Source organism: Lissotriton helveticus, chromosome 3_1 (genome assembly GCF_964261635.1).
Source record: "Lissotriton helveticus chromosome 3_1, aLisHel1.1, whole genome shotgun sequence".
Classification (NCBI taxonomy): domain Eukaryota; kingdom Metazoa; phylum Chordata; class Amphibia; order Caudata; family Salamandridae; genus Lissotriton; species Lissotriton helveticus.
In genome coordinates, this window is record NC_136061.1 from 353103671 (window position 1) to 353125956 (window position 22286).

The 22286-nt window shown below is 41.9% G+C and overlaps 1 protein-coding gene across 8 annotated transcripts in view; it reads right to left on the reverse strand.

Moving 5' to 3' along the window:
* The window catches only part of SLC6A4 (solute carrier family 6 member 4), a 693801-nt gene that overhangs the window by 61133 nt on the left and 610382 nt on the right, over nucleotides 1-22286 (reverse strand). For all 8 annotated transcript variants that reach the window (XM_078680029.1, XM_078680031.1, XM_078680026.1 and 5 more), the window contains 2 exons: nucleotides 4968-5071; nucleotides 2709-2836 (listed from right to left, as the gene is read on the reverse strand). In XM_078680029.1, the coding sequence (XP_078536155.1) occupies nucleotides 2709-2836; nucleotides 4968-5071 (232 nt within the window). The remainder of the gene's footprint in view (nucleotides 1-2708; nucleotides 2837-4967; nucleotides 5072-22286) is intronic.

A 22286-nucleotide genomic window follows, 5' to 3' on the forward strand; every position in this document is an offset into this window, starting at 1 on the left:
TCTCTCTCTCCTCTACTGTTTAATCTTTATATCGCTCCTCTTATCTTTGCCCTACAGCAGCTGGAGGTCACGGTATATAACTATGCCGATGACCTCCAGCTCATCTTCAATCTGTCTTCTACCCCTGACTCTATCTCTAATTTCCAATCTATCCTATCTTTCATCAGGGACTGGATGAATTTCAACCACCTGAAACTCAATCCCGATAAAACGGAACTTGTGGTGACGGGTGGTTGCTCCAGTCCCTGGAATTCTCTTTTTTGGCCCCCCTCCTTTGGTTCTCCTCCTACCCCTGTTCCCTCTGTTAAGACTCTTGGCATCAAGCTAAATGATAAACTCACTATGCACTCCCAGATTGGTTCGGTGGTTTCTTCCTGCTTTCTTACTCTCCGTACTATCCGCTCTATCTCTCGTTTCTTTTCTTTCTCTGCACTTAAACTGATTATGTCCGCACTGGTCCTGTCCCGCCTGGACTACGGGAACATCTTGTTCAATGGCATCCCTCAGTACAGCCTGCGTAAACTGCAACTAGTGCAGAACCAGGCTGCCCGCCTTGCCTTCGGTCTTCCCAAATTCCACCATACCTCCCCCCTTTTGAAAACCCTCCACTGGCTCCCTGTGCGGGAACGCGCCTTGTTTAAATTGGGCTGCATGGCGTTTCAGGCCAGGACTGGCCTGGCCCCCCTTTTCATATCTTCTGCCATCAAGGCTTATGTCCCGGGCAGAGACCTCCGTTCCTCGGCACAACTTCTTTTAGCAGTACCTCGCTACCGGAAAAAAAAACAGGGTGGCTCAAAATTTTCCACTCTTGCCCCCATGTTCTGGAACTCTCTCCCCTTCCATCTTAGGTCCCTCACCCAGTATTCCAGTTTTCGCAAAGCTCTGAAGACCTTTTTATTTTCTCAGGCTCTTCTTTCGTAAGCTCTGCCTGCCTTTTCAGTCGACGTCTTAGCGACTGTTCTTGCCCAGCTGGCTGCCTGCTACTTTAGCGCCAAGAAACCGCCCAGGTGTACGTTGCGCTTGATAAATATTTTAAACTTAAACTTAAACTTAAACTACACATTCCTATCTTTTTGGTGCAGGGATCTCTGTCACATGAATGTAGAACATAGTAAATGTTCTACATAAGGACTGGGGGTGTGGCTGGAAAATGGGGAACCTTTACTCCTAAATGGGTGGAGTTTTGGGAAAGGTTAGGGGTTTAGGGATGGGGATGCAAATACAAACATCTACCAACAAAAGAGTAAGCTGTTTGCTATTCACTAACTACACATCTAAGTTACTACAGCCAAAAAGTTCCCAAAACTGTAGTCAATGTACTCCAGCTCAGACATGGAGTAGGTCAAGCACCAAACTTGGCCACTCACAGGTACTGCAAAACACTCCCAGAGAAAACAGTTGAGGCAGGGAATTAAAATAACACCCCATAGAAAATAATGTTACATAAAGAAAATTATTTTGACTTTACAAAAAATATATGTTTTGTTTAATGTTAAAAGATATATCATTATTTTATATTTATTTTATTTTAAAATGTAATAAGAAATTTAAATTCAACTTTTAAACATTCATTAACATTTTTAAAAGAATGTAAATTCAACACATAACTCAACACTTTCCTGCAGTGATTGATATAACAGAAAAATATGTACTAAACACTGTACTAAGCAGGCGGTGATGTTATAAACAGTATAATGGTGATGGTGAGAGACTTTTCTCAGTATCTATATAACCCTGTTTTGCACAAGTTTTGGCTTTTTACCCACTTCCAGTTAGCAAACTTAGCAGATAGGCCTCTTTGACATTCACGGCAAATTGGGCTACAGGCATGGACCAACAACACCAGGTCACGAGATGACAGTGATGATTGTTGCCAATGAAGCGCAATGAGGGGTAATCTGAAATTCTCTTTTTATTACCAAGTTTTAGATCAATTGATTGTATATTTATTACAAATAAGGCTTATTTCCTTCTTCCCCTCAGTGTTGTCAAATAAACAGGCATATTTGCTCTTTTTCACTCACTGTTGATACAGAATCAAAAAATATTCTGTGGTTGTACCCGTTAATTGAAAAGTGCCCTGGGTAACCCCATTCTCCTGCAATCATTTAGAAGGTGTGAGGCCGAAACGCACAAACCCAAGTTAAACAGAATCCAAGATGTGCTTAATGACAGAGAATCAGACTGCATGGATTCCTCTACCAGAGCTCTTTCTTGAGTCAGCTGAATATGATTATACATTTAATATGGATTTGGGTATGTCCGAGGTCAGCATGTCCGAGGTTAGCATGCCCTATGTTTGCGCATATCCTAGTATTCATGGTTCAGGGAACACAGAAGGTGTTAAAGAAAGAGGAAAGGAAAAGCATGTTCTGTAAAAGTACTCAAGGATCGGTATATCATGCATATGGTGTCCATCACTGGTTCTTTTCACACACATGATCAACATTCCTATATTTTTAACATGACTATATGTTGGTAAAAAATTATTGATTAATTACAATAATGTAACTATTAGCACATCCTTGATTGAAGAAACGCTCTGAAACTCCCTCAGCTCAACTAAAAACAACTCAGTAAATTGAAACATGAACGAATCAGACTTTCCTGTATCTAATCTCAACACAGTGAAGGTCAGTTTCACGCACACATTTAACCCTTTTAGGATCAGGATGTTTCACAATTGCCCTCCAGCCAGTGCTCCTTACCTGTGTCCTTTGCCACTTCGGAGACATCTAGGTTTCTCATCTCCGCCATGTACCCCAGGACGGTGAATATGACGAAGCCGGAGACAAAGCTGGTCAAGCAGTTCACAGTACTTGTCACCAAGGCATCCCTGGAAGAGAAACCCCAGGGCTGTAGTCAAAAACACAGAGTCCATGTTTCTGGAGTTATCTACTCACATGTCTTGCAAATTCAGAGTGGAACACCTCAGCTCACTGAGTAAAAACAATTGCTCACGATGTTTCACCAAGGACTAAGTTTACAAGAAGCATAATATTTTATGATGAAATATGATACTTTTTACCTTCAGTTATAGCAACCTGCCACTAGGACAAAAGTGAACACAAGACCTATACATTTCATAACATTCTTACTTAACACAGGGAGTAAGTAAGAATGTTATTAAATACATAGTCACAATAATGTTTGCCACAATTATCCCCTTAATAGTAATGTGCATAAATCCTAATAAAAGTTTTGTAGGAAGGTGGTCTAAGCACCGAAAGTACGTATGTTTAACGGAAGTCCATGAGGGCTGGTCCAAACCACAGCCAAGTTGACAACGATAACGGCTTGAGATCTGTATTTCTTGCCAGGGTTAGCCTCGAGAGGAGGCTACAGAGCCCAACTTTTGCGGATACAAGAGGGGTAGATTTCCTTTATCCTTTGGTAACCACCGATTGTACCATTATATTCTTCTTCCTTTACCACTCCTACACAGTTTCACTTTTTAGCAGAGTGATAAATGCCCCCTAAACCTTGTTGAAGAGCTACTTAAGGGCAAAAACAAGTTGACCCAGAAGACATAGCCAGGGATATAAATAATTTTCCCCCGGCCTCATTTTACTTGTTTTAATCCTGTCCCTAACAGACAAAAATAGAAGGTTAATTTCTGATTAGGCGTCCGTTTTAGTTTCACTTTCTTCCACGTTTTCACACTCTGCTCATCTCACCCACACATTTTGCACTCATAGCGTAGGACACAAAGCATACACGAGTTCCTCCTATTTTAAGAGTTGTAGCCCACACCACTACTATTGTTGTGGTGTGTGGAGGAGCCCTATGATGAAGAATGCCACCTCATGGTAGTTGAGGGTTATCCTTAAAAAAAGAATGTTTCCTCTTAAGGAATTGTCAGAAAAACTAAAGGCCTCATTACGATGGCTGTCGGACGAGCATCCGACCACCATCGCCATGGGCAGGTGTCCATCCAACAATGAGTCTGCAGTCCCACCGGCCCTAATATGATCGAACTGCTATGCAGACGGTCGGAAAGTGCCTTTCCCTACTGTGGCAGGAAAGGGGCTGCAGCACAAGCCGCATTAGGCAAAGGCACTTTGTGCACAGCCATGCACCGGATGCCAGGCACCATGTGGTACCTGGCACACGGTGCATGGATGTGTGGGGGGCACTACATATGCTCCTGGGCCACTCACCAGTGGCCGACGGGGGCCCTGCCAGGGGCTCCCAAAGACCCTTTAGGGCTGCCTTTTCATGGCGGTCGGACGCCCGTGAAAAGGCAGTCAAAATGCACATCCTAATCCTTACAGCGGTGCCTACGCAAGCATCACCTCCATTGTAGGGGTAGGCATCCAACTGCCACCCTGACAGGATTCTAAATACTGTTGGGGGCTGTAGTCGTCTCCCGACAGCAAATGGTCTGACATTCAGTATTATAATCCGGCGGGTGGACTAAAGGACTGGCAGCCGGTTGGACTTTCATCAACAGGCTGTCGGTGGCGGTCTGACCAGCTTCCAAATGAGGCCCTAACTTTTTTATTTCTCCGTGAGTCTATACCTGCTGGTCTTTACATATCCCTTGGCCTCTTTGTATTTTGACAATTTAAATTTTGCCTGGGCCTACTGATAACTACTTCCATGTTATTACCCATTCATGAGATAGTATGCAACGCCTTGTTAATACTGTATTTTGAAAACAGCAATACCACCGGCATTGTTCATAAAGAGAGCAGTATTAGTGATGTGTGATTACTTCTGAACATATAATAGAGGTGAAAAAAGTAGCAATGTGATTGTCAGGATTCGATTCCCATATGTTTCTTTGAAAATTAATTCTTCAACAAGTCTTATTTCATCTCTAGCAGAACTGTCACAGGCGTAGGAATTTTTCAAAAATGTGTTCTGAAGCTAGTTTTGTCATGGTGGAAAGTCGTCTATCATGACATTAGTAGTTGAGGCTTCCCTGGGAACAATATTAAGGCTGGCTATGATCACATACTAACTGGTAGCAGTTGTTATGGAACTTGTTGTAGCTGGCAAAGGCCAACAGCACTCCAAAACCAGGACCCAGAGAGAAGAAGATCTGAGCTGCCGCGTCCACCCACACCTGGAAGAGAAGAGAATAGGTGAAGTTAGCTAGAGCATGGGGAATATGAAGAGTAAGGTAGACAAGGAGTTTGTTAGCTTACAGCACTACTATTGGTACAAAAATCTGTATATGAAACAGCTGTGAATTTACAAAGCATTGACAACACTTATAAACACATAAGTCATGACAGTAATGCGTCATTGCATTGTATCGCACTGAATACGCACTGATAAAAAATTGAACAATATGAGTGAGTGATGAACAGAAAAAATATATAGTGGGAGTGCAGAACATCACAATAGGTGGCAAGAGTAAACGAAAAAAGTGAAAAGAGCAGTTGCTCAAATAGTGAGTACACAATAAGAGATGGGGAACATGAGTGTGCCTGTCAACCACCTAAAATATAGCATCACCCTGAGCCAGAGAACAAACAAAGCCCTCAAGTCACAAAAGTATCTGCATCACTATTACTTTACCTATTATAGGTAATAGAGAAACCAGAAGACTGAAATTTGCTACAAAAACACAAACACATCAAGCACTCTTTCACCTAAAAATAAACATCAAAGTGACCAGGAGAATGACTAAAATGACATAGATACCTACAAGGATCACTAGGATTCCCAAATGGCACACTAGTGACTGGAAGCGTATATTCTTTAATTAGCCAATGAGTGATTGTGGGCATAAGAAAAATGATAGCTGTTCTTCACCAAACTCAACCTCTGACATTATTTCGAAATACAGCACAATCTGTACAAAGTTCAGATATCCTAACGTTTATGTTTGCAGCTACTGCGCCAAGAGATATGTTATTCAAAGATTCCACATCTAAAGACCGCGATGGTGTTAAAATACAACAGCCATCTTTTAAGATCTCAGGAGGCAATTTAAAGACTAAATAAGATGTTTATTGAAGTATAAATGTCCAGCACCCCCCAGAGCCAACCTCTCAGCTCCACAGCCAAGCTTCTATGCTGGACTCCACATTCAGGATTCCAACTGAAGAACCTTGTTGCTAGGAGCTGATAAACAAGAAGAATATAAAACATAACATATCTCCTTTCTTTACAAAATGATAATTAAGAACAAACATAGTCATCATATTTTTTAGGATTCACTCTCTGACGTGTCCTGGGAGCTCTTTTAGTATAATCACAATTGTTATTTGGATCTTGTTTATTATCCCTGAACCAAAACCTTAGTTCAGCATCATTACATTTTACAACTTTACAAATGTTCCACCACTTTCCATCAGATGTTTTGATCATGTTGCCTTTGATTCTGATACTTCTTTTGGATTTGATAATTTGGAATTTCCTTTTTTTACGAATGTGTCACGACATACTCTGACAAAATCTCCCAAAACAAACTCTCTCTTAACCTTACTGATCCTATCATTATGTCTTAATTGATATCCCTTTTGATACATGGCTATTTTGTCCTGAATTTCAGCATCCTTCACTACTTTCTTCCCACTTCTCCCAATCCATGCCGGCACTGCAGCTGTACAAGGAATCCTACCCTTGAGAAGACTGTTACGGCATTTTGAGTGGTTCTGAAGTTCCACAATATTTTCTTTATTTGATTTCTCCAACACATACCGTTAGATGTAGCTAACTGTATATTTTCTACCAACCCCCGGTTGAAGCCTTCAACTAAACCATTGCCCCATGGATGATATACCGGTGTCCTTAAATGTTTAATACCCCTTTTCTTCAAAAACTCATTGAACTCGGAAGAAATAAACTGTGGGCCATTGTCTCATAATAACTCAGCGGGACACCCTTCTCTTCCAAATATTTCTTCGCAAAAAACAATGATACTGCTGGTCTTAATGTCAGTCACAAAAGCTACCTCGGGCCACTTTGAATAATAGTCCATCATTACAATAGCATATTTCTCAACAGAACCCAAACCTTCAAATGGGCCACAAAATTCTAAACCTAGCCTTTCCCATGCTCCCTCAGGCAAACTCATAGGTGAAAAAGGAGAATTCCTTAACACGTGAGATTTGTCACTGCAAGTGCATGAAATGCATTCTCTCATAAACCTCTCAATATCTCTGTCCATATTTGGCCACCAAAGGTCCATTCTATCTTTTCTCTTTATTGCAGACATTCCTTCATGTCCCTCATTTAATAAACTCTTCAACTTTTCTCTTAATGATATGGGAATCACCAGTTTTTCACTATGCCTCACAATGCCATCTACGACTGATAATTCATCCTACACATCCTTGTACATGACGATATCTTCATCCAATTTACCACTAGACAACACAGGCAATTCACTGATAACTTTTACTAACGATGTATCAGCATAAATAGCATCTCTCCATTCTTGTTCACTGATAGCCTGAAGACACTCTTCGAAATTGGCAATTAACAAATCCTCATCACCCTTACTATCAATGCATTTCTTATCTTCTGGCAATCTCGACAAACAATCAGCATTAATATTCTTTATACCAGGAACATACTTTAATTCGAAAGAGTACTCTTGCAATCTGTATAACCATGTTTCAATGCGTGGGTTGGCTATTCCTGCTCCTGAAGTAGTGAAAAGATCTAACAATGGTCGATGATCGGTACGAAGTTCAAATTTAGTGCCCCACACATACACTCGAAAGTGTTGTACTCCCCACCAACAAGCTAACGCTTCCTTTTCAATTGTAGAATATGAAGATTCAGTGCCTTTCAATGTGAGCGATGCAAATGCTATTACATTTTCCTTACCATCTTTTTCCTGCATGAGTACAGCCCCTAAGCCATATCCACTAGCATGCGTCACAATAATAGACTTTAATTGGGGATTGAATGACTTCAATGTGGTAGCATTAACTACAGCTTTTTTTACTGCTTCGAAAGCATCCTGGCATTCATTCGACCATTTAAAGTTAACTCCTTTTTTCATAATGTCGAGTAATAGTTGTACAATATCTGAAAAATGACAGACAAATTTGGAATAGTACTCGGCAAAACCAAGAAATCATCTCAATTGATCTTTATTAATTGGAGATGGAGCTTTCTCCAAATCCTCTACCAAATTCATTTTAGGTTTTATACCATGTTCTGACAGAGTATGTCCCAGATATTCAACCTCTTGTTGACTGAATTTACATTTACTTAAACTTATGGTAAGACCAGCCTTTTCGAGCTTCATCAAAACATTTTCCAAAACCATATCATGGTGGAACTCATCCTTGCCCCAAACTAACACATCATCCTGAAATACCAAGGCTTTTTTAACATCTTTCAACATTTTCTGCATTATCCTTTGGAAGACGGCAGAAGCCGAGGCTAAACCAAATGGCATCTTTATAAATTGAAATGCACCTTCGGGTGTAATGAAAGACGTTAGATGTTTCGAATCTGCATGCATACGTACCTGATGATATGCGCTTGACAAAGCTAAGGTGGTAAAATATTTTCCACCTTCAAAACATGCCAACATTTCATTTATACAGTGTAGAGGATATCTATCCACCCAGATACAATCATTCAAGCCTCTTAAATCTACACACATGCGGATTTTGCCGTTGGGTTTGTTTGCGATAATGATCGGACTTAACCAATCAGATGCCTCTTTTTGTTCTATTATGTTCTCCTTACATAACCTTTCCAATTCTTCCTTCAACTTTCCTCTCAAAGCCATGGGAACATTATGGACTTTGGGTGTAGCATCTTCCTTTACAATGATTCGATGTTCGAATCCCTTTAAGCATCCCAAATCCTCCTTGAATAAATTTGGAAAATTATTCACTCATTTGTTATCATCATTACATTTTGTTAACAACACTTGTGGCAGATGATTAGGATTAAGAATAATTCCTAAGCCTTTTTGTTCTCTCCATCCTAATAAATTCCTTCCAGACTCAACTACATAAATTTTGCCAATGGTTGTGCGTTTCTAAAATTGAATTTTGGCATTGAAATATCCCACCAAATGTAATTTAACACCACAATATCCTAGGGGTTCGACATCTGTAGGAATTAATGCAATTGATCCCAATTTTTTCCAATTCTTTTTGTCTATTAAAGTGAAAGGAGAGCACGAATCCGCCCACATATGTACTTCGCAATTGTTAACATACACCGCACATTTTGGAGGTTGATAACCTCTTCTGAATTATTTTGCAAATAATTCACACTTCATTTACCATAATTTCAATATCACTCTCTTCTTCTTCATCTAATTCTTCTCTCAAATGGGATGCTTTAAATTGTCCTACAGTGTTTACAGATTTTCTAACCTCAGACCTTTCGGTGGATTTACACATCCGAGAAAAATCGCCAATTCTCTTGCATTTATAACAACGGATTTTTGCAGCTGGGCAATGTATTGCATCAGCATTGTGTCTATAGTTACCACACCTGAAACAACTTTTCTTATGATTCACTTCTATAATTTTTTCTTTAAAATTATTCTCATCCTTATGTGATGTGACCATTTTTTTTATTGGAACCCAATGCACACACTTTACTAGGATCAACCTCAAATCTAGAATTATTCTGTGAAAATGTTTTCACATATCTATTCATCTTGCGATTTCAATGATTTATCTAATGATGGGTCTTTCAAATCTAATACCTTTTCTTGAATCTTCTTATTGTTGGTCCTATTGATTAATTGGTCTCTAATAATGTCATCCCTTAGATCTTTAAATTTACATGTTATAGATAACTTCCTCAATGCAGCTACATATTGTTCAATTTTCTTACCTTGTTTTTGCGAGCGGGAGAAAATGTATTCCTTTCAACTACTATGCTTATGTTTTACCAAAACTTTCAGCTAAAGCATTCAATGCCATTTCATATACATCCTCTTCATCATCTGAAGAATTGGCATCATTGATATTTTCAGGATGGAAACTCTTTAAGGTCTTCCACACATTCCTGCCCTCAACACCTAAACAAACCTTAAAAATTGCTCATTTGTTTTTAGAAATAAAAACATCACCACCAATAGTCTCTAATTAAGTAGTGAACGCTTCTTTCCACTCTTCCCACTCCATACATGGAGTACCAGGTTCAGGAAGAAATGTAGGTGGGGTAGGAATAGAAGATTGCGTGGCCATGTTTATGTAAATAGATTACTGGATTAATTTAAATTAAAAGAAGTATTTATACCTACCAACAATAACAGGCTTCTTATAAATAAAATGCAAGATTTTTTTTGTACACTATTAAAATAATAGTAATACTATCGTCTTACTAATAGACTTGAAACAGATGTTGGAACGGTAAAAGTTCCATGAACTATTAACCGAAATTAAAATTTAAATAAGAAGATTATTTCAAATGTTATGTCTATAGTTCACAGAAAAATAGTTTTCATCCGTTCCTTGCACTTCGCGCTGGCACCTTAATATGTTGTTCTATATATAAGATGCCCTGTACCTCTGTCAGAAAATGTTCATGTATTCCGTTTAATTAATCGTCTCAAACAAATCTATTTGTTTCAGTTGCTCACTTGTTTTGCCTGATGCCGTTCGTGTTTAGTTACACGCGTATCCTCCTTCAATCTCCTAATCGTGTCCTGCAATGTTCTTCGTGCCCAGACCTGAACACCTTTCGGTTCCGTACCGTTGCGCAAAGATGTTGACATGGTATCCAGGTAACACAACGTTGCTTCTTGGAAACAAACGTCACACGCACGTTCGTTTGTTGCTGTATCTAGGCAACTTGCTCCGTGCCGCTTCTCATCAACGTCATCCACAGGTCCGCACGGAAACACGTCGTCTGACGCACTCTCAATCTTTTGATCCGCTCGAACTTCCTTAGAGCAGGGCTCTTGCTCGCACATTCAGCGGTTCACTAAAAATGTAACAGTACACAACCAATCTTCAATGGATGCACCTCGCACCAACAGCCTAATATTGCATCAATTCTCCGTTGCTTTCATGAACGCTGACACTCCAACTGACTTCCGTGAACAAGATATCATCGTCTGCAATACCAGATGATCCTCATCATTCCGTCACTCGTCAGGTACAGTCATGTATTCAAACAATAACAACTCCAAATATTTGTTGTTATATCACGGAGACTATTGGTTTTCTTGTTAAATTATTCACTAACCTTTTTGATTCTTGTTGGTCACTCTGAGGGTCCTCTTCTTCTATTTATTATTATAATTTTTTTAAAGTTGAAAAACAGTCCAAAATACACACACAAAAAATAATATCCAAATAGATGATAGTCCTTCTTCAACAAATAGGCAATTTGAAGAGTACATAAGATGTTTATTGAAGTATAAATGTACAGCGACCCCCAGAGCCAACCTCTCAGCTCCACAGCCAAGCTTCTCTGCTGGACTCCACATTCAGGATTCCAACTGAAGAACCTTGTTGCTAGGAGCTGATAAACAAGAAGAATATAAAACATAACACCATCTACCTACTTATGGTCCAGTGGCAACTTGTATAAAGCAAAAAAAAAGCATCACAGCAGATACCCCATAAATTTGGATGAGGATTTATGCTGTTTTTGCACTGGCTGCCAAACTCAGCTAATCTACCAATTTGAGCCGAACATCCGCAAAGAAAAACTAAACTGGAGATAGGAATGTCTTAATACAGCAATTACACCAAAATATACTATTCCATCTGAAGCACTGACATCTTACAAATTTAGAATGAAAGTTAGTCGGGAGGGCCTCTTGGAGTTTCATCTTTCCTCCTATCACAGCAACATCAATCTCAAAAACAAAACCACAAACTTCACGTGTGATGGTTGCAGTGATCAATCTGTGTGCTTAATATCCTCAGAGTTAGTTCACATGCAGGAGCAAAACAATCGACCATTCCACTGTTGAAATGGTTGTTTTAATATATTGGACATATAATGGCGAAAATAGAGGTCAAAATGGAAGACTTAAAAAAGGGGAGTAAAATAAAAAAAACTTTTTGGCATAGAAGAACGCAGGCTGGAGAAGACCAGAAACGAGCACATCAGTTAAAGGTGAAAGTAGACGAGCCAGAACGCAAAAAAGCTGGCATTTGAAAGTATTCAATCTATTATTTGTGTATTTATTTAAAGATATAAAGATCGAACATAGTTGAAAATTGAAAAAGACTAAGATCACCAAAACCATGATCCATGTGTCTTCCCTTAAATAACACATTAAGAGGATGTCCTTTTCAACCCTTGGGTACGGAAAAAATGTTTGCCATGAAGAATGGCTTACGATGCGCTATCATGTATAAAGTCTCACCAAGTTGTTAATGCTGTGAAGAAAATTTTCTCACTGACAGATCTGGCGTAACGGCTACAACTGCAGACTTTGGAGTTGGGGAACTAGGTTCAAGTCTAGACGTCGGCTCAACATCCCGTGATTCTGGGCAAATCACTAAATCTCCTCTACCTACCAAAAATGCGGGGCTTTACGTGGGCCAGGTCACACTGGTACTGAGCACCAGCAGTTTTTTAAAAGGGGCCCCAAAACGGATCTCTATCGGGCTTTGTTTAGTGCCCTGGCACAGGCAGTCCGTTTTTTCCGGACTGCAGTGACAGCAGGCACATTGTTGTGCGCGTGCTCACTTCTCACTAGTGGAGAAGTTACGGCATGACGTCATGCCAGGTGAGAGTTGTAGGGTAAGGGAAATCCTTTAGAGAGTCATTTTCTCTCTGGAGTTCCCTTCTCTTTTTGAAACTCAGGAGCAGCAACATTGTTGTGGTCAACAGAGCTTTAAGTGGAAGCTTTTTCAATATTATATACAAGCCATAGCTGTGGCTCATTTATCTTATGCAACTATCAACCATTGACAAAGCCAATAGTCCTGAATTATAGATATGCTACTTGTATCATATATCTGGATGCAATGACAGAAACTGCAAAATACAAGTCAGGGGCACACTATGCTGAGCACAGATTTTTAGTTTACGTGTTTTTAAGCCACGCCCTTAATTACATTGGCCACGCCTCTTTGAGAGACCGCCCAGTTGTTTCATCCCACTTACAGCCCTGTAAAAATGAATGTGTCCTTGGTAACATAACTGGTGCTCATGTAAAAATATGACCGATTTTTTTTTCATTCACAGGCCTGCCGGTACTCTAGTCAGGGGTTAATTCGCGCAGGTAGGTCACGCGGAAGCAGTGCGTAGGCCTACGTAAAATCTTTAAATCGTCAGCTGCCCCCCGTGCTGTTCTCGGCCGTTACCTCGAGAGGGCTCAGACACTCCATTTGGAGCCATGTTCCTTGCGTAGTAACCGGGGGCGCATGAGACGTCACTCACGTAACGTCACTCACAACTCGCAGTTAAGACGTCGCTTACCTCACCTCTGTTGCTGGTTTCCGCCTCCCTTAGACCATCGTTGTTTCGCTGAGCTGCTGGGGCCTTGGGTACATGAGCTGGGCACTACGCGGATAATGCGCAAAACGCCTCACCAGCTCAAATACTACACGTGGAACTAGTAGCCAGTTGTATTCCTTCAGTGGGTGAGTATCGTATGGCATGCAATATTAAAGTTAAAACGCGCACAAAATATTTTCTAAACTGGTATGTGCGTCCTATCTGAAGTTGTGGGATGCGTCTGTGAAGATATGGATGGATCTGACACTCTCATAGCTGCCAAGTTTTCAGACTACTTATGCGTGACATATTCGTGTTTACAGCGGGCTTATGTGTGACATTTCATTGCTTATGTGTGACACCTTACTATGAGTATACTAAAGCAGTATTGGCCATGTTGTGAAATATATTGACAGTTGTAACTCCTTTTGTGCAATGCAAGCATCTAGCAATGGCTGTAATGTTTATAAAGTGGTTATGCCTCAGTTGCAATAAACATAAATTATGCCTTACACTGTAAGGTTTTAGCGTATGCCTTGTGCAGGCATCCATGCAGAAGAACAGAAGCTCTTCCAGGATCTCTCCTCTGCAGGCATAGCACCTCTTCTTGGTGATACATGTAGAAGTAAAGTGACTCTTTTGAGAGCTCCTGTACAGGGCGTTTATGTATATTTCATGCAGGAGGAAAGCAGGTTATTCCTAGGGCTACAAGCAGCAAATGCTACGTGTGATGTGCATCTCTTTTTATCGAAGAGGAATTTGTGCAATATTACATGCCAGTGAGAGATCTCTATGGAAAGTTGCTTTTGTAGTTTGACTGCAGAAAATATTTGATAAAGAAAATGATTACAATATTTTTCATATAGGCGTCCACCACTGAAGGACGTGCTCCAGTGCCTCCGCATATGAGAAATGCTGTTTGTACATTTTAAAGCTCCTATTTAGTACTTAAAGTGGTAATGGGTGTATAAACCCCTAATTCAAATGGCCTTGATGCACCTAACTTGAAAGAAAACACAGTTAAAATGGCACCATAACTGGGCATTTGTCAAGAACCCTTCATACTGCTCCTACATTGGCACCTAGAGGCCAGCCTACCTATCCGCCAACTGTCAGGGCAGCTGCTGACCTTATCTGCGATAAGAAAATTCATTGCACATTCTCAGGGATCCTATATCAAGAGGTACTGAAAACAAGGAAATCTTTCAGTTCTCACGTAGGGGATTTCCATGTATAGTCATAAGCGATAAGTAGCCCTTCCCATGTGCGGGATCCCGGAGCACTTTATCCAAATATGTTCTTAAGTGAAGAAGTTCGCCTTTCTTCGGAAAGGCCTTAAAAAGTCACTTAAGAATCTAATAATGCAGCCTAGGAGACGGCCACAGAGGTCAGATTTTTCATCTTGTAATGGCAAAAGAAGGGACTGTGAGAATGTATGCTCTCAGAATATATATTTTTTGTAGTAGTACAAAAAAAGAATGTTCACAACCCCTTTTGCTATGAATAGCTAGGTATGAAGAAGTGCCTGGCACTGTAGCCCATAGGCTGCCATTATAAGTAGAGAAAAAGAAAACTGTGCCTTTAAGAGCAGAGAGATCCCCAGTATCCCATCATGCTCAGCCAGAGGCAGTTACCTCAGTTCTTTTTTTCAGCTCCTTCTGACAGGACCCGTGGAGCATTGAACTCGACCTTTTTAGGTATTTTCTTCAATTTAACTCTTCATACTTCACTGTTTTTTCGCTTCACTCGACATCTTTTGTCCTTCTCTGTAGAGCAAAGTGTTTTTCTCTTAGGATAGAGAATTTTTTTCTGTTCATAATGCCATCTCTTTTCGACAAATGTCCTAGATGTTGCAGAAAGAAATCTAAAACAGACCCTTATGAAGTCTGTATTCTTTGTTTGCCTTCCTCTCATTTTCTACCTCCTGTGATATCTGCAAAACCTTCTCTAGACGTACCCTGCGTGACAGGCAAAAGATTCGCCTGCAGGGAAGAGAAAAGGGAAGAAAACAGCAGGTAGCCACTGGGACCTGTGAGCAAAGGGGAATAAAATCTCCCTCCAGCGCTCTTACCTGACACCCAGCGGATGGGGGAGGTCTAAGAGGCGTTTATCACCCAGAAAACGCTGGGGTCCCGGTTGACGTCGAGAGGAGGTACAGCACTGACATGTTCGCCGTCAGTGACTGGCTCGGCGTCGAGGAAATGTTGACGCTCGACGTCGAGAACCACTAGAACGACGTCAAGATTCACTTCACGCCGACATTGGGTCAAGTGTTGATATTGAGGGATACTGACTCCCCGTCGCCGAGAGGTAGAAGATCGTCATCCACAGCGAAACGTCGACGACGTGATTGCTTGACGTCAAGAACTCGCTCTTCGTCGAGCGGTCGACACTGACGGGGGTTGTCGTTAAGGAGCAGGTCTTCCTCAAAAAGTTGACGGCAGAGATCGACGTCGCGGAGATCGGAGGTGAGGAAAGGCATCTAAAAGAAGTAGAATCTGCTCCCCATTAGACTCTCACTCTAGATCTCCTTCATTGGTGGAGATACCGGAGTCTTCCACCCCGGCATCACCTGCACCGGACACAGTGGTTCCTGCAGTGCCGCCAGTTCCTGATTTACTGCCTCAGCTTCCAGTACCTCAGCTTCCGGTACCTCCAATAGCACCAGCACCTGTTCCACGCACTCCTGCGGTACCTTGAACCACACACAAGATATCATCGTCTGCAATACCAGATGATCCTCATCATTCCGTCACTCGTCAGGTACAGTCATGTATTCAAACAATAACAACTCCAAATATTTGTTGTTATATCACGGAGACTATTGGTTTTCTTGTTAAATTATTCACTAACCTTTTTGATTCTTGTTGGTCACTCTGAGGGTCCTCTTCTTCTATTTATTATTATAATTTTTTTAAAGTTGAAAAACAGTCCAAAATACACACACAAAAAATAATATCCAAATAGATGATAGTCCTTCTTCAACAAATAGGCAATTTGAAGAGTACATAAGATGTTTATTGAAGTATAAATGTACAGCGACCCCCAGAGCCAACCTCTCAGCTCCACAGCCAAGCTTCTCTGCTGGACTCCACATTCAGGATTCCAACTGAAGAACCTTGTTGCTAGGAGCTGATAAACAAGAAGAATATAAAACATAACACCATCTACCTACTTATGGTCCAGTGGCAACTTGTATAAAGCAAAAAAAAAGCATCACAGCAGATACCCCATAAATTTGGATGAGGATTTATGCTGTTTTTGCACTGGCTGCCAAACTCAGCTAATCTACCAATTTGAGCCGAACATCCGCAAAGAAAAACTAAACTGGAGATAGGAATGTCTTAATACAGCAATTACACCAAAATATACTATTCCATCTGAAGCACTGACATCTTACAAATTTAGAATGAAAGTTAGTCGGGAGGGCCTCTTGGAGTTTCATCTTTCCTCCTATCACAGCAACATCAATCTCAAAAACAAAACCACAAACTTCACGTGTGATGGTTGCAGTGATCAATCTGTGTGCTTAATATCCTCAGAGTTAGTTCACATGCAGGAGCAAAACAATCGACCATTCCACTGTTGAAATGGTTGTTTTAATATATTGGACATATAATGGCGAAAATAGAGGTCAAAATGGAAGACTTAAAAAAGGGGAGTAAAATAAAAAAAACTTTTTGGCATAGAAGAACGCAGGCTGGAGAAGACCAGAAACGAGCACATCAGTTAAAGGTGAAAGTAGACGAGCCAGAACGCAAAAAAGCTGGCATTTGAAAGTATTCAATCTATTATTTGTGTATTTATTTAAAGATATAAAGATCGAACATAGTTGAAAATTGAAAAAGACTAAGATCACCAAAACCATGATCCATGTGTCTTCCCTTAAATAACACATTAAGAGGATGTCCTTTTCAACCCTTGGGTACGGAAAAAATGTTTGCCATGAAGAATGGCTTACGATGCGCTATCATGTATAAAGTCTCACCAAGTTGTTAATGCTGTGAAGAAAATTTTCTCACTGACAGATCTGGCGTAACGGCTACAACTGCAGACTTTGGAGTTGGGGAACTAGGTTCAAGTCTAGACGTCGGCTCAACATCCCGTGATTCTGGGCAAATCACTAAATCTCCTCTACCTACCAAAAATGCGGGGCTTTACGTGGGCCAGGTCACACTGGTACTGAGCACCAGCAGTTTTTTAAAAGGGGCCCCAAAACGGATCTCTATCGGGCTTTGTTTAGTGCCCTGGCACAGGCAGTCCGTTTTTTCCGGACTGCAGTGACAGCAGGCACATTGTTGTGCGCGTGCTCACTTCTCACTAGTGGAGAAGTTACGGCATGACGTCATGCCAGGTGAGAGTTGTAGGGTAAGGGAAATCCTTTAGAGAGTCATTTTCTCTCTGGAGTTCCCTTCTCTTTTTGAAACTCAGGAGCAGCAACATTGTTGTGGCGTCAACAGAGCTTTAAGTGGAAGCTTTTTCAATATTATATACAAGCCATAGCTGTGGCTCATTTATCTTATGCAACTATCAACCATTGACAAAGCCAATAGTCCTGAATTATAGATATGCTACTTGTATCATATATCTGGATGCAATGACAGAAACTGCAAAATACAAGTCAGGGGCACACTATGCTGAGCACAGATTTTTAGTTTACGTGTTTTTAAGCCACGCCCTTAATTACATTGGCCACGCCTCTTTGAGAGACCGCCCAGTTGTTTCATCCCACTTACAGCCCTGTAAAAATGAATGTGTCCTTGGTAACATAACTGGTGCTCATGTAAAAATATGACCGATTTTTTTTTCATTCACAGGCCTGCCGGTACTCTAGTCAGGGGTTAATTCGCGCAGGTAGGTCACGCGGAAGCAGTGCGTAGGCCTACGTAAAATCTTTAAATCGTCAGCTGCCCCCCGTGCTGTTCTCGGCCGTTACCTCGAGAGGGCTCAGACACTCCATTTGGAGCCATGTTCCTTGCGTAGTAACCGGGGGCGCATGAGACGTCACTCACGTAACGTCACTCACAACTCGCAGTTAAGACGTCGCTTACCTCACCTCTGTTGCTGGTTTCCGCCTCCCTTAGACCATCGTTGTTTCGCTGAGCTGCTGGGGCCTTGGGTACATGAGCTGGGCACTACGCGGATAATGCGCAAAACGCCTCACCAGCTCAAATACTACACGTGGAACTAGTAGCCAGTTGTATTCCTTCAGTGGGTGAGTATCGTATGGCATGCAATATTAAAGTTAAAACGCGCACAAAATATTTTCTAAACTGGTATGTGCGTCCTATCTGAAGTTGTGGGATGCGTCTGTGAAGATATGGATGGATCTGACACTCTCATAGCTGCCAAGTTTTCAGACTACTTATGCGTGACATATTCGTGTTTACAGCGGGCTTATGTGTGACATTTCATTGCTTATGTGTGACACCTTACTATGAGTATACTAAAGCAGTATTGGCCATGTTGTGAAATATATTGACAGTTGTAACTCCTTTTGTGCAATGCAAGCATCTAGCAATGGCTGTAATGTTTATAAAGTGGTTATGCCTCAGTTGCAATAAACATAAATTATGCCTTACACTGTAAGGTTTTAGCGTATGCCTTGTGCAGGCATCCATGCAGAAGAACAGAAGCTCTTCCAGGATCTCTCCTCTGCAGGCATAGCACCTCTTCTTGGTGATACATGTAGAAGTAAAGTGACTCTTTTGAGAGCTCCTGTACAGGGCGTTTATGTATATTTCATGCAGGAGGAAAGCAGGTTATTCCTAGGGCTACAAGCAGCAAATGCTACGTGTGATGTGCATCTCTTTTTATCGAAGAGGAATTTGTGCAATATTACATGCCAGTGAGAGATCTCTATGGAAAGTTGCTTTTGTAGTTTGACTGCAGAAAATATTTGATAAAGAAAATGATTACAATATTTTTCATATAGGCGTCCACCACTGAAGGACGTGCTCCAGTGCCTCCGCATATGAGAAATGCTGTTTGTACATTTTAAAGCTCCTATTTAGTACTTAAAGTGGTAATGGGTGTATAAACCCCTAATTCAAATGGCCTTGATGCACCTAACTTGAAAGAAAACACAGTTAAAATGGCACCATAACTGGGCATTTGTCAAGAACCCTTCATACTGCTCCTACATTGGCACCTAGAGGCCAGCCTACCTATCCGCCAACTGTCAGGGCAGCTGCTGACCTTATCTGCGATAAGAAAATTCATTGCACATTCTCAGGGATCCTATATCAAGAGGTACTGAAAACAAGGAAATCTTTCAGTTCTCACGTAGGGGATTTCCATGTATAGTCATAAGCGATAAGTAGCCCTTCCCATGTGCGGGATCCCGGAGCACTTTATCCAAATATGTTCTTAAGTGAAGAAGTTCGCCTTTCTTCGGAAAGGCCTTAAAAAGTCACTTAAGAATCTAATAATGCAGCCTAGGAGACGGCCACAGAGGTCAGATTTTTCATCTTGTAATGGCAAAAGAAGGGACTGTGAGAATGTATGCTCTCAGAATATATATTTTTTGTAGTAGTACAGAAAAAGAATGTTCACAACCCCTTTTGCTATGAATAGCTAGGTATGAAGAAGTGCCTGGCACTGTAGCCCATAGGCTGCCATTATAAGTAGAGAAAAAGAAAACTGTGCCTTTAAGAGCAGAGAGATCCCCAGTATCCCATCATGCTCAGCCAGAGGCAGTTACCTCAGTTCTTTTTTTCAGCTCCTTCTGACAGGACCCTTGGAGCATTGAACTCGACCTTTTTAGGTATTTTCTTCAATTTAACTCTTCATACTTCACTGTTTTTTCGCTTCACTCGACATCTTTTGTCCTTCTCTGTAGAGCAAAGTGTTTTTCTCTTAGGATAGAGAATTTTTTTCTGTTCATAATGCCATCTCTTTTCGACAAATGTCCTAGATGTTGCAGAAAGAAATCTAAAACAGACCCTTATGAAGTCTGTATTCTTTGTTTGCCTTCCTCTCATTTTCTACCTCCTGTGATATCTGCAAAACCTTCTCTAGACGTACCCTGCGTGACAGGCAAAAGATTCGCCTGCAGGGAAGAGAAGAGGGAAGAAAACAGCAGGTAGCCACTGGGACCTGTGAGCAAAGGGGAATAAAATCTCCCTCCAGCGCTCTTACCTGACACCCAGCGGATGGGGGAGGTCTAAGAGGCGTTTATCACCCAGAAAACGCTGGGGTCCCGGTTGACGTCGAGAGGAGGTACAGCACTGACATGTTCGCCGTCAGTGACTGGCTCGGCGTCGAGGAAATGTTGACGCTCGACGTCGAGAACCACTAGAACGACGTCAAGATTCACTTCACGCCGACATTGGGTCAAGTGTTGATATTGAGGGATACTGACTCCCCGTCGCCGAGAGGTAGAAGATCGTCATCCACAGCGAAACGTCGACGACGTGATTGCTTGACGTCAAGAACTCGCTCTTCGTCGAGCGGTTGACACTGACGGGGGTTGTCGTTAAGGAGCAGGTCTTCCTCAAAAAGTTGACGGCAGAGATCGACGTCGCGGAGATCGGAGGTGAGGAAAGGCATCTAAAAGAAGTAGAATCTGCTCCCCATTAGACTCTCACTCTAGATCTCCTTCATTGGTGGAGATACCGGAGTCTTCCACCCCGGCATCACCTGCACCGGACACAGTGGTTCCTGCAGTGCCGCCAGTTCCTGATTTACTGCCTCAGCTTCCAGTACCTCAGCTTCCGGTACCTCCAATAGCACCAGCACCTGTTCCACGCACTCCTGCGGTACCTTGAACCACACCGGCTCTTAGAAGATCACGTTCAAGATCGCGCCGTCAATCTCGATTTGGGTGCTTACGATCCTCCACTAGATCATGACATTCACGGAGCCACTCTTACCGCAGATCCAGATCGGTTCACGCCGTCACCACCATAGAGACACGTCCTCATCTACCAGAGACTACTCTCCTCCATTGTCTGATTCGCCACAACCTCGGTCCTCCCCGATTGATGACATTAATACCTTTCAAAGAGGTCCTGGTTCGTGGCGCAACTAAACTGAACATTCCCATGGAGATGCCTACTCCATCAACGTCTGTCATTTTTTAAACACTCCATCAACGCACAGCTTCTAGACCACTGCTACCTCTAGTGCCAGGCCTGCTCGATTCAGCAAAGGAGTTGTTCCTTACGCCGGCAGAGGCAATTTCTGTACCGTCAAGGCTCATCAAGAAATACTGTCCACCTAAACAGGATCCTCTGTTCTTATGGTCGGTCCTCCTCCTGTTTTAGTGGTAATTCTGGCGGTATGGAAGTCTCACAACAATACTCCATCTGTGTCATCTCCCCTGATAAGGAAAGCAAAAAGATGGATTCATCAGTACGCAAGATCTGCAACACACCTGCTACGTCCATTAAAGCGCAAGCGCCACAGCCCTCTTAAGACGATATGACCGCTCCTTGTGGGACTCACTCTTGCACTTCGCAGACCACGTCCCCAAAGAACATAGGCAAGATTTCCTAGAAATTGTTCAAGAGGGTGCTATGGTCTCCAACCAAGAAATCAGCGTGGCAGCAGACTCCTTGCTCCTACCTGCTCACGGCTACTGTCATGGAATATCCCTACGTCGGCACGCATGGCTGCGTTTAACGTCTCTGAAACCTGACGCCCAATTATGGCTACAAAACGTACCCGATTCTGGCTCCACCCTCTTTGGTTCACACGCTGACGATGAGATGTCACGTATGAAAACAGAGATGGACACTTTATAAGCGGTGAGACTAGAGAATTCAAACAACTTTCTTTTCGCCCCTACCGCCGATGTTTTTCAACTTAAAGGGTTCAAACCCCTCAATGGCAATCAAGCAGGTCGCAACAATACCGCAGCCGTACCAATCGCAGAGCAAACCACAGAGAGGTCGTAACTCCCAACAAACGAAACAAGGGGGACGACAATCTGC